Raw genomic sequence first — 12690 nt, 5'->3', positions numbered from 1 at the left:
TAGGTTTTATAATTTTAAACTACTATCGATTCGCCTTTATATCGAATAAGATACGCTCGTCCTTTATTATCGTTATAAAAAGTAATATAAGGCTTTCCTCTAATTTAAGGTCTCGGTCGATCGCTATATACGAGCGTTCTAGCGTCTTTATTATACCCCTACTATCGGTAATTCGTATTAATATAGTATATATTCCGTAGCTTAGATACCGTAAGTCGCCGATAGCGCGTAATACCGGCGCTATAAGTTTAATTCGTTAAAGTCTCGCCTATTTAACGAATTCGACGCTAATATAGTTTATTTTAACGCCCGAGTCGAAATCGAGATACGTTTTAATAATAATTAATATTTTTATTATAGCTTTAACGTAAAACCGTATTATAACCCCTATTAACGGATACGGCTCCGTAGGTTAAGATATACCTAAGGAGCTTAGGCTTTTCCCTTTCCTTTAGCGAGGCCTCCGATATAAGGCGAGTTTCTCTTAGGATACCGATTAATTAAGTACGCTTCGCTATCGTAAATATAATACCTTAATATATTTCCGTTTTAATTTATTAGGTTCTTTTTAGGCGGGGTCGTATTATTATCGTATCGCTAACGTTTCCTTAGCGTAACGGTATTATTATCCTTATTAATCTTCCGTAAGAACGTATCCTTTATATCGTTTCTCTTCTTCTAGGTCGGGCCTTAAATAAACTTAGCTACTTATTAGGTATCCTATTTAATTTCTACCTAGTCGACGATATTTACGCGGCTCGTCGGCCTTTTACTACCGAAATCCTTTAGGTATAACTTAAAAGGTACGTAAAGTTTAACGTAAAACGTTAAGGCCTTTTAGCTCTTTAACTTAGGTTCGCTTTAATTTTCGATCGAATTTAAGTAAATATCGAAATCCCGCGGAAATTAATTAAAATATTATCGAACGTTTTTTATTTAATCCGTTAGTTTATATTCGCGGTTAGTCGCGTTCTTTAAGAGAAATAAGGCTTATATTTTAAACTATTCGAAGTTTTCGAGCGCTACGTCTCGCTATACTTACGTCGGTATCTCGCTCGTATAGCGTCTTTATAATACTCTCGCCTCTAGTTCCATATAGCGGATAGCGTATAGAATCCGTTTCTATATCGATTTAAACTTCTTAGGGACGCTAAAGTATATAAGGTCGAGATCCCTTAGCTATTCTTCGAATTTCTTAAAGCTAAAGTCCCTTTAAAAGATAAGGGTTCCTTTTATTTTAAGGTCGGGGTCTTAACTATCGTCTAACGAATTAATATCGCTTCGATAACGCCTACTTTTACCTAGGCGTTTATTAGAGTTACTATAAACCTCGTTTTCTAATTCCTTAAGGCGTTATTAGGCTTCCTTAAGGGCTTCTAGTTAACGAATCTTCTCTTTAACCTTTTAAAGGTTCTCTTATAGGATATTTAATTTAATACGGGAGCTACTACCCGCTTCGCTTTCGTAAGTATCGCCCTCTTACTAACGAAGTCGCTCGTTCCGGGAATTATTACGAGTTACCCGCGATTCGCTTCCTACGGGCTCGTTACCGCTTCCTTTTATAATACGGGCTATCCTTATTAAATAGCTTTTAAAGAAGTACTTAAATTATAATAAAATCCTTAAGCTAGGTAATAAATATTTTCCCGTAGTAACGTAAATAAGTACTTACCTTTTAAAAGGATAAAAAGGCGAATACCTAGCGATAGGCGGTCGCTTATATAGCGAGAAACGGGATAAGTTAAAACGGTTACCGCCTAGGAGGTACCCTCGTACCGGTATAGATACTATAATGCCTTATACCCTCGTACCTATCGCGCACCTTCCTGTCGCTCCCTTACATTAAGGTAGCGTATACGGTACGTACGTAGTATATTACGTCGACGGTTATTTCGAACCGCCTCTTAATCTGCCGGGGGCGCTATTACCGTTACTATTACCGCCGCCGTTACCCTTACCCTTTCGTTCCTTTAGCGGTTTTAAGTAATCCTTAGCCTTATACCTATATTCCTTATAATTAAAATAAAAGGGCTCTCCTTATTAGTTTTACGAAGGCTTTTTTTTCTTATCCTTTTCCTTACCTTAGGCGTTATTAGCCTAATTATTATTACCGCCGTTATTCTTATTATCCTTATACTTATTAATCTTATTACGGAACTTTCCGCGGAAGTTATTAAGTACGTCTAGTAGGTCTATAGGTTTCGTTTTAATTATAGTATTTACGATCTTAACCTAATTAGCTACCTTATTCTATATATAGCTAAGGAATATCGTAATTTATTACTTTTCGCCGATTACGAGGCCGGCATTTATATACTAACGAACGGCTAGTTATTACTTAAACGTAAACTTTATCGGATCCTTATTATCGTATTTTATTTTAATAAGTTATTCTTATAGCTCCTACTAACGAGCCTTTCCTATAGAGACATAGGTTTAATCGAATATCTTTAATATCTTCGTACTTAAGCGTACGCCCGCTACTAATTATAAGGGTTAACCCCGGTAGGTTCCGGCGATTACTCTCGCTAAGAATATCTCGTTTTATTCGTCGAGTTCTACCCCTTTTCTATACCTTATTTCTTTTATAAAAAATATAAGTATATTCCGATATAAGCTTTAATTCGAGATTTCCTTAAAATAAGCGTCCTTATCGGGATTAAAAACGAACTTCTTCTAGTTAATCCTACCGTCCTTTTTAAACGCGGTACCTTTATTCTTATTTCTTACCTTCCGGCTACGTCGTTTACCGTAATCGGAGTTATTATCGGAAGAGCTTCCTAATAGGTTACTTAGGCTACGGCCCCGGCGACGGTAGCTCTTACGCCGGGCTAAGCGCGAAATACGATAATAACGGCTATCCTCGCGGCTCTTACGGTAATCCTTACCGTAGATTCGTTAAGTCTTTATAACCGATTTATTTAATTTCCTCGGAATTTCTAGGTTTTTAATATAAGGTTTATCCTTACTTTCGTTAGCGTCGGTAAAGTCGCCTTCTTTTACTAAGTCGGCGACGTCTTACTAAGGTTAGCGATAGCTTCCTTACCGTTATTCGCTTATCATTTCTAGCTTAGTTATTATCTTCCTAAAGAGATATTTTACGGTATTTATACGCTAGTTAATATACTCGGTCGTTTTACGTAAGCCCTCCTATAACTTCTTACGTATTTCCTTACGGAGGTCCTTTAACGCGATATCCTACGTAATTTCTTATTCGGTTCCTTCCTCGGCCGCCTTATCTTATAATCTCGTAGTTATTCTCGTAGCTATCCTCGCGATTTAATCGTTTAACTTATCGATAACCTCTTTCTACCGTTAATCGTAGTTATACGGTTACCTTAAGCCGCTCGTTTATCGGAGCTTTCGTTACCTAATTACCTCCGTAGCGTAAGTAGTTAGATAATAATAAAATAGCGTAGTAATAAGCTTACGAAACGTATAAAGTACTATCATATAACTATCTAAGGAACGGGTAAATAATTAATTAAATTATAGTTATTTACGTAGCCTTTTAGAGCCGTTTTACGTGCCTTTTATATCCCGATTAGCCCTCGTTAGGGTAGGGCTTACCCTATAGCTGCACGTAACCGATTACGTGCTTACGCGCCCACAGCTTTAGGTATATGCCTGCCTTTTATTACTGCTCAACCCCCCCCTCTCTCTATTTATTTTAATTTCTATTTCTATTTTAGTACATCCTAATTCTCTTCCTCTTTCCTTTCTTCTTCTTCCCTCTTTTCCTGACTGACTAATAAGGAAAGCCATGCGTGATGTGGGGTCGGAACCAAAGCCGACGCCGAGATAGGACTGTGCGAAACGTAATAACGGGTGGAATGGCGGCGAAGGGGAATGAGACCGGACGAACGTGACCATAGATTTTTCTTCCGACTTTAATCGACTTGTATAAAATAAGAATAAAAATAAAAGTAGGTGTGTAAAGGAGTAAGAATTCGCCTCCTCTCTTGCACTTACACCCTTCCTCTCCCTCTACCCACAGTAGGCACCTACTGAACCTGCCAACCCATCGTCACCCCCCCTCCACCCCGCTTGTGAGCCGTCACCATGTCCTACGGATCCGTAAATTCGCCGGAAGCCCCAGCTAAGGGGTCCGACGCTGCCGCTGCCGCCGCTCGGTCTTCGCGGGTGGGTCATGCCGGCGGCGGCGACCATGTCGGAGGCGAACGCGCCGTCTCCGCTGCCGAGGACGGGGCCGACCCTCGACGGTGCACGGCGGCGTGGCAGGGGCTCAAGACGTTCTACGAGAGAAACCTCGGGCTCTTCTTCGTGTTCCTAGCCCAGGTCTTTGGGTCGCTGGTACGTCTTACACCGCGCCGTGTCGCGCTTGGAGCTGAGCTAGCCCTCCGCTCCCTCTCCTTCCCCCTCCCCGTGTATTATAAACCCAAACTAAAGTCAGCCCGTAGATGACGATGACCACCCGCCTGCTCGAGACGGGCTTCGAGGTCAAGTTTCACGCTCTCGAGATCATCTTCGTGCGCATGCTGGCCACCGCCATCCTGGGCTCCCTGTACATGTGGTACAAGAACGTCCCCGACTTCCCTCTCGGCCGCCGAGATATCAGGGGGTTGCTGGTCCTGCGCGGATTTTGCGGGCTCACCGGGCTCTTCTGCTTATATTGTAAGCCGTATCTACGTCTCCTAGCTTTCCGGGCTACTACTGAGTAAGGCTGGCTGACCGGACGGATAACAAGATTCGCTTTCGTACTTGAACCTGTCGGATGCCACTGTCATCACCTTTATTGTCCCAACGATGACGGCCTCCATTTGTTTCATAGTTCTTCGGGTAGGTCTTTTATTTTATTTTCCACGCCGTTCGTATGACTTATTCATCCGTCTACAAAGGCACACACCATGCTCATCAATACACCACTCAGGAACCGTTCACGGTGAAAGAGGCCCTCGCCGGGCTCGTTGCGTTCGTCGGGGTGCTGTTCATAGCCCGGCCGACGTTCCTCTTCCCCCAGCACGGGGGAGACGAGGAGCAGCCCGAAGCCGGCAGCGACACGCCGCTGTTCGCGACCGACCGGCCGGGAGGTCTCGTGCCGTCCGTGCCCGCGACGCCGGCCGAGCGCACGCTCGCTGCGCTGCTGGCCGTCGTCGGCGCATTCGGCGCCGCCAGCGCGTACTCCACCATCCGCGTCATTGGGAAGCGCGCCCACTCGCTCCTCAGCGTCAACTATTTCGCCGTTATCGCCACCGCCGGCTCCTGCCTTGTCATCCTCGCCCACCCGGACCTGCAGTTCAAGGTCCCCCAGGACGCGACTCAATGGTACGCACCACGCCGCGGTTCGAGCGTTTCCGGACAGGCGAGGAGAGAGCCCTGACTGACAGTCTGCCTGTGCATAGGTCCCTGCTAGTCGCCATCGGCATCGCCGGTTTCCTGCTCCAGTTCCTCCTGACCGAGGGCCTGCAGCGGGAGAAGGCCGGCAGAGCCACGAATCTCATAGTAAGTCGTCGCAGAGGAGAGAAAGGCGGGGAGAAAGAAGACTAATGCGCAGGATGCAGTACACCCAGATGGTCTTTGCCCTCATCCTTGAGCGCATCGTCTGGGGCACGACCCCGCCCCCCGAGTCCCTGTTCGGCAGCGGCCTGATCATCGGGTCTGCGATATGGGTCAGCCTGCAGAAGACCAAGGCGACGACAGCCCCGCAGAAGGAGCCTGTCCCCGACGAGGAGCGCAGCCTCCTCGGCACCCGCACACCTGCAGACGCACGCGAGGATTAATGTCGATTCTGTGTCGTTGACTACGGATATATAGGTTGGGGGGCCATGAACTTGCATCAGGGGGCATGTCAGGTTACCCGCTTGGAATTTTGTCCGCGCTGTTGCGCGACGCTGCGTGGAGTTGTAAGCGCACGTAGGTATTATTATATACTACGATTATAGCGAGCCCTCTCAGTATATATCAGGGATAGAGAAAAGTCTACCTACTACTCTTGATCCATTGCGATACCATCCCTAGCCACCTATGTGCTCTGTTCATATAGATATCGTCTAATTAACCGTCTAGAGCCGCACGACATAGGTATTTTTAGAATATATTGTTACTTATTTGGCCACATGGCATAGGAAATACTACTGATATGGGTATTTTTCCCGCAGCGCATACGGTGCCGAGCCCTCTTCACCTTCCCCCCTCTCGGACACGCGCACATGTATCTCGCTGACACGGCGACACAGAATACGACGGGCGCTCTGCATATTCCCGGGCCTACCGCATCGCGGGGAGACAGCGGCTGCTGCGGAACACCCACCCACCCCCTATCTATGCGTCTGCCGAATGGGGATGTTACATACCTACTACATACACACCGCGTGAGTCAACGCCACTCGGCAATCGGCGGCTCGTAAGCAGAGTGAACGTCTGTTCGTGGCCGGCTTCGAGTTCATACTGCGGTTCTTTTGGATGGGGGAGTTGGACAATGTCCTCGACTCGCACCGCGTTGTAGGAAGAAGCTAAGAAGTTGAGACAGAGAGAGAGCCGAAGCCTTCGATATTCGCAATATCATGTTCCATCGTGCGGACATACGCCGCCTCTAGGTACCCTCTCGTTCTCCTACCCTTTCTTACACCTGCGCGTGCCCGTGCCGTATATTTAACTAGCTCCGATGCTCGATGGTCATGCCTAATCGGACCTAGCTGGCCCTATAGTGTTCTAGATGCTTGCAGCTAGAAATGGATGTTAAACTGACGGGGGGTCCCCAGAGAAGGCAATCTTGATTGATGCTGATAGTTCGAGTCGAGATTTAAAAACTTTTCTCCGCGTCCCCCTTCTTCGCCTTATACTTTAATCATACCTACATCATAGAGGTATACGCCCTTTGTCCGCCCAAATCTATATCCCGATGGGCTCATTCTCTATGACATGAGAGACACAGCTCTCGCGAACCCTCGAGGCTAGTAGGTACCTACGTTACGTTACATAGCCCCAAGCTCAGCAGGTATCTCTCGACCGACGGCGGAAGGACAACGGGGAGAGAAAGCGAAGAGATAAATCAGGCGTCGAGGCCGCTCGTGACGGGGTCCCAGCAGACAGGCTTGTACTCGTCGGTCTCAAGGGCGGCCAGGTCGTCGGCCGAGATGTCGAAGTCGTACAGGGCCGCGTTCTCGGCGATGCGAGCGGGCGTGACGCTCTTGGGTAGCGGGATATAGCCCTTCTGCAGGCTCCAGCGGATCAGCACCTGGGCCTCGGACTTGCCGTACTTAGCCGCGAGGCGCGCGAGGGTCGCGTCGCCGAACCGCGTGCCCTGTACGATTGGCGAGTATGCCTCGACGGCGACGCCGCGGGCCTTGAGCCACTCCGCCACATCGTTGCGCGCGCACCACGGATGGATCTCGTACTGGCCCACCGACAGGACTCCGCCCTTGCCCTTACCACCCCGCTCCGCCTCAAGCTCCGCGATGTGCGTCTCCAACTCATCCAGGTGATGGATGCCGTAATTGCTGACGCCGATGGACCGCACTGGGGCGCATGTTAGTCACTCATCTCCGTAGCTCAATCGAATCTCCCTTGTTTTTCCCCTAGCGTTTTCCTCCCTCTCCCCCTTACCTCGAGACCTCCAAACATAGCTAGATATCTAGATTCTCGGACAGCAAAAGGAAAAAAAAAAAAACAGACAAGAACGGAGGGGGCGTACCCTTGCCTTCCTCGACAGCCTCCACGAGGGCCTTCCACGTGCCTTTCCGGTTAGCAGATCCGCCGTAGGGGGCGTGGATGAGCACGAGGTCGAGGTAGTCGAGGCCGGCCGTCTTCAGGCTCGTGTCAATCTGGGCCTTGGCCGCCTTGTAGCCCATAAACTTGGTCGGGATCTTGGTGGTGTAGAAGATCTCGGACCGCGGCAGCTTGCTCTCGCGGATGGCCTCGCCGCAGCCGGCCTCGTTTCGGTAGACGACAGCGGAGTCGATGTGGCGGTAGCCGACCCCGAGCGCCTCAAGACAGGCCTTCTTGGTACCATCTGGCGGACTGGAAGACGTCACGCGAGGTCAATTCACGGACCCGCGGCCAAAGGGGCCAGCCAGGACAGAGGGATAGGTACTCACGTTTGGTATACCTAAATGGCGTGAGCTTAGTCGGCCTAAGGCGATATTCGGCCCAAGTGAGTGGTGGAGCACTTACGCCGAAGCCCAGGCGCGGGATTTCATACCCGCTGTTTAGCTTAAAGACGGAGTTGATGTTGTAAGCCGCCATGGTTCTTCCTCTATATTGCGAGAGGCAGCGGGTTAACTCGGGACAGGGCGCATAGGAGAGCTAAGATGTCGTGTAGTAGCGCAAGGAGAAGGTATCAAAGCCAAAGGATAGTTGGAAGACGGGTAAAACCGCGCGAACTTGCCTTGGTAAATATCCTCTGTACTGATGGCTGCTGGTGGGGGTGGGTAACTTCCTAGCAAACGCGTGGAAGGTCGACGAGGTCCGAAGGCCGCTCATACGACAAGGCCGTGGTAGGGACGGCAGGTCTGGGAGGTCAGAAGTGGGAGGGAGGGACAATGAAGTTGGGGATAGAAAAGAGGGATGAGAGGTCGGGACGGGTACTTATCTAAGTGATCAGGAGTCGATCGAATAATGACTCGGGCCGATCCTAGACGACGCCGCGCCACATAACCTAACTGGTTAGTTAGCGGGACAACACACACGAGCGAGGACTTCAGGGTTATATCCGTCGAGGGGTTGGGAGGAGGGGTGGAGAGGAGCCGACAAGAGGTGTCCGGGGCGGATCGGATCTTCCGTTTTCAGGCGGGTTCGACAGACAAGGAAGCAGGACTGGGTTCGCCTATAGGGATGTGTCTTTTACCGGCTGAGAGGCGTTAAGGAGGTATCTGGGCTAGGTAGGTGGGTGGGTACGTATTGCATAAGGCGGCGTATTCTACAACCGTGATAAACGCCAGGTCAGGTACCAAAGGCAGGTTGGATGTCTTCAAATATACCTCCAAAGCACGGAGGAAAGGCACGCTATTCCGCCTATTCGAGTATGCGACGGGAGGGCTATACCTAGGGCTATTAGTAGGTAGCCTCGGTAAGCGAATATTATCGGCGTGGAGGTATCGTATACCTAGATTGGTATATACGAGTTACGCTTCATGTGAATATACTTGAACAGATTCCAGTCACCCCGCCCTCTAGAGTCTTAGATTTTATAGTATTACTGTAGGCGTGTAAGCACGTAATCGGTTACGTGTGGCCACAGGATAAGCCCTGCCTTAGTAGTAAGCGATCGAGAGATAAAAGGTACGAAAAACGGCTCGCAAAAGGCCACGTAGATAGCTGCAATTCCATCAACTGTTGACCCTTTCCTTAGATGGCCACAATTATACCTATACTTGGCACAACCGACTCAATAAGTAGATGTGGCTTACAGCACGGCTTTGAAAGAAGAACAGGTATGCGTAAGGCGAGAGTCCTAGCTCTAGCCTAGCGCCCTTTGCTTATACCGATAGCTTAATGATACCTTAACCTCACGATATTTAGGTATACCCTAACACGGACGAGGCCGGAGTAATTACCATAAGGGGCATGCATTTGATCCATTAGTAATAGTAATGGCGGTCCCAACACATGGTTAGAGGACGATGTCGGATTTAAGGAGAATGGAGAAAAATCGCCGATACTCTGGAAACCAGGTGAAAATATTGTTGTTACCTACCTACCTACTTACTAACTCAGGCTGCGTAACTTGGATACCTTTCGTTACTTAAGGGTGAGGGTAATGGTGGGGTGGAGGGGTTGCCTTGCATAACCTCTGTGCTTGCTGAGAAGCTGAGCATAAAGGCGGAACAGGAGCGAAAGGCGTGTATAAGGTGACGTAGGTGTGCTGCATAAATGCAGTATACTGGTTTGCCCTTGTGTTAGGTGGGTAGTATCTAGGTAATCTACCTATAATCAGAAAGGTGATGATCCATCAGTATTGGGAGATCCTCTTCCTCTTCCTTTCCCCCACCCACCCGTCGACGCCCCACCGCATGTGATTGACGAATATACCGGCCTGCTATCACCAAAAAGTGTCTCTCACCTAACGACATCTAATTCCTTACTATCCTTCGGAGGTTGGCTATCGCGAACGGGCGAGCAGAAGAACCATCGACAATCTTTTTACTGCGTCGCTACGCTGGGTTATAAAACTTATCGGTTGCCACTTTGGATAGCGCGTAGCGAGGTGTTCAAACTGACAGTGGCCAACCTCCAGTGCTCCTCCTCCCCTACCACCGGCCATGCAGCTCGTCGGGTCCAAGTCGTCGCAGCGCCTGGACGAGATCGGCGAGGGAAGCGTGACTCTCCTCCCCATCGACCCAGAGGACATGGTAAGCCTACCTACCATACATCCCTATCGTCCCGAGCGTATGCCACGTCCGACAACTTGTCAGCATCTACATAGAGCTAACCCGTCTAATTATGCTGCCTCTTCGCCCAGTGGCATGCCAACAATCTGATCGGCCCCCAAGATGTGATCAAGGCCCACGCGATCCGAAAGGTAACCACCGAGTCCAAGACCGGTAGCACCATGTCCGAGCGGGTTCACACCGAATTGACCATACGCGTCACGTCGACCTTCTTCGACCCGGCCGCGTCGCAACTGCACGTCTCCGGCACCGTCATCAAGGAGAACAACTTCGTCAGCCTCGGCCAATATCACACCCTCGACCTCGAGCTCAACCGCCCGTTTACCATATGGAAGCAGTACGGCTGGGACTCGGTGGCGAGGGAGACTCTCTCCGACGCGCTGAGGCAGGACAAAGACGGCGCCGTCGCTGCCGTCGTGATGCAGGAGGGCCTCGCCAACATCTGTCTCATCACCGAGTACCGCACCGTCCTCAAGCAGAGGGTCGAGAGCACCATTCCTAAGAAGCGGTCGGCCAGCTCGGACCAGGATTCGGGCATGAGGCGATTCTTCGACAAGACCCTATCCACGCTCGTCCGCAGCATAGACTGCTCCGTGCCCCGGCCGCTGCTGCTGGCCAGCCCAGGGTTCGTCGCGGGGGACTTCAAGAAGTACGTATCCGACGAGGGCACGCGGAGGGGCGACAAGGCCATGATGGCCATGGCCAAGGGGGCGACGGTGGTGCACTCGAGCTCGGGGCACCTGCACAGCCTGAACGAGATCCTCAAGAGCGCCGAGGTGACGGCGACGATGAAGGACATGAAGTTCTCCAAGGAGACGCGGTTCATGGACGAGTTCTTCGAGAAGCTGCGGCGCGACGACGGCCGGGCGTGGTACGGCGTGGCGCCAGTCGAGCGCGCGGTGCGTGAGGGCGCCGTCGGCAGGGGAGGGGGCGTCTTGCTGGTCAACAACTCGCTGTTCCGGAGCATGGACATCGCGACGCGGAAGAAGTACGTCGCGATGGTAGATAAGGTTAAGGAGGACGGAGGCGAGGCGAGGATACTGAGCAGCGATCACGAGAGCGGCCAGCGGCTGGAGGCCCTGGGCGGCATAGCCGCCGTCCTAACCTACCCCATGCCGGATCTAGACGAGGACGAGGACGAGGACGCGGCGGCGGAAGGGGGAGGCGAGGGTGGAGAGGACACGGTCATATGAAGTCTCGGCGTGACCCGAACGCGGACATGAACGAGCTGCCTACAATTTAATAAAACAAGCGCGCACCCCCGCACAGCGAATTAGGTGGTGGTGGGGGTTCGTCTCAGCGATTCATGGCTTCTGACGCACGCAGGGATGGCGGCGGGGCCGACCAGGATAGGCGGGTTATCGGGGCAGTCAGTCCTTCTTGGTCCGACACAATATCACCGACGCTGATTCAGAGCTACAGCGATTCGCTATTATGTACCTGCAACCTGTGGAGCGGTGGGAAGCGTAGATGTGTGCGGAGGATTACTACAAGACAGACAGCTGTTGAGGTAGGCCGATGCAATTTATACCTAAGTGCAAGCCGCTACGGAGGGAATAGCCAAAGGTACTTACCTGCCTACCCCGGGGCGCCGTCGAGGTCGAGGTCAGGGCCGACACCATGCCTAGCAACACGTTCCGCAGGACTGGTAAGCCGTCGAACGGGCACGCGGCCCCAACGGGCGCGTCTAGAGGGGAGAGGGCATGACGTACCTCGAGGAAAGCTTCAAAAGTGGACTTCAGGATACCTGCCTACCTACCTATCCGGGTACCTACGTCATTCTACCGCCGCCCACGGTTGCGTACCGTTTTGCCCCGTTTTACGCCGTTAGGTACTTTGGGTACCTTTACCGCACCCGCGTTGAGTCGGCGTCCGTAACTCGCTCGTATGCCTCCGCAGGTACCTCGGGACGCTAGCTCGTACCCTGCCTGGCAGAGCCCGTATTTGGCCTTGTCGAGACCTGCGCTCGGATTACCAAGATAGGCCCCTGGCCGCAGCTGGATGGGGTCCGTTTTCTGCTCCACCTGGGTCGCGTGCGAACGATTCCCCCCATATTCCCCTTTCGTCGAGGAGTCTTCCTCTCTTGGACCATGGCATCTTGGCGTGGCGTTGCGTGCCATCGCTATCTTTCGATCTTGGCCCTATCATGCTTGCGCCGCTTCGAGCTCCCCTACGCATATGCGTCTCCCCCGAAAGAAGAGGCGGAGGAAAAGGATGCACCAGCCTTGCTGTCGCTTCTGCCGTTATTCATCCCTCACTCCCCCATGATACCCCCGTAGTCCTTGTCCCTACTGGCCATTCGTGCTTGAGAACGGCGCCGGATGCTTAGAGATTGCTGAGA

At 51.0% G+C, this 12690-nt stretch overlaps 3 protein-coding genes across 3 annotated transcripts; 2 read left to right on the top strand and 1 right to left on the bottom strand.

The window, feature by feature from the left end:
• Positions 1-3906: 3906 nt before the first annotated feature.
• Positions 3907-5957, top strand: GGS23DRAFT_580348 (uncharacterized protein). The gene is made up of 6 exons (XM_051517121.1): positions 3907-4314; positions 4422-4635; positions 4709-4800; positions 4892-5286; positions 5364-5463; positions 5523-5957. The coding sequence occupies exons 1-6, from the start codon at positions 4063-4065 to the stop codon at positions 5739-5741; spliced, it is 1272 nt and encodes a 423-aa protein (XP_051369202.1). The 5' UTR covers positions 3907-4062; the 3' UTR covers positions 5742-5957.
• Positions 5958-6336: 379 nt separating this feature from the next.
• Positions 6337-8618, bottom strand: GGS23DRAFT_580344 (aldo-keto reductase). The gene is made up of 4 exons (XM_051517120.1): positions 8134-8618; positions 8058-8068; positions 7655-7980; positions 6337-7479 (listed from the first exon to the last, which is right to left on the bottom strand). The coding sequence occupies exons 1-4, from the start codon at positions 8203-8205 to the stop codon at positions 7013-7015; spliced, it is 876 nt and encodes a 291-aa protein (XP_051369201.1). The 5' UTR covers positions 8206-8618; the 3' UTR covers positions 6337-7012.
• A 1602-nt stretch (positions 8619-10220) lies between these two features.
• GGS23DRAFT_599308 (uncharacterized protein) lies at positions 10221-11542 on the top strand (the record flags this gene model as incomplete). Its single annotated transcript, XM_051518917.1, has 2 exons — positions 10221-10310; positions 10421-11542. 2 exons carry the CDS (start codon positions 10221-10223, stop codon positions 11540-11542), a joined length of 1212 nt encoding a protein of 403 aa, XP_051369200.1.
• Positions 11543-12690: the final 1148 nt, after the last annotated feature.

The sequence above is a fragment of the Durotheca rogersii genome (assembly GCF_024521655.1).
Source record: "Durotheca rogersii strain YMJ 92031201 chromosome Unknown GGS23scaffold_23, whole genome shotgun sequence".
Taxonomy (NCBI): domain Eukaryota; kingdom Fungi; phylum Ascomycota; class Sordariomycetes; order Xylariales; family Xylariaceae; genus Durotheca; species Durotheca rogersii.
Note: the sequence above shows the minus strand (reverse complement) of the source record. Positions and strands in the feature narration are given on the sequence as shown.

Excerpts from the sequence above, each read along its gene's own strand:
- GGS23DRAFT_580348 (XM_051517121.1), top strand. The coding sequence starts at position 4,063 with ATGTCCTACGGATCCGTAAATTCGCCGGAAGCCCCAGCTAAGGGGTCC. Across the intron at positions 4,636-4,708 it reads CGGGCTCTTCTGCTTATATT|ATTCGCTTTCGTACTTGAAC; the intron begins GTAAGCCGTATC and ends ACGGATAACAAG. Across the intron at positions 5,287-5,363 it reads CCCCAGGACGCGACTCAATG|GTCCCTGCTAGTCGCCATCG; the intron begins GTACGCACCACG and ends GCCTGTGCATAG.
- GGS23DRAFT_580344 (XM_051517120.1), bottom strand. The coding sequence starts at position 8,205 with ATGGCGGCTTACAACATCAACTCCGTCTTTAAGCTAAACAGCGGGTAT. Across the intron at positions 7,480-7,654 it reads GGCTGTCGAGGAAGGCAAGG|TGCGGTCCATCGGCGTCAGC; the intron begins GTACGCCCCCTC and ends CATGCGCCCCAG.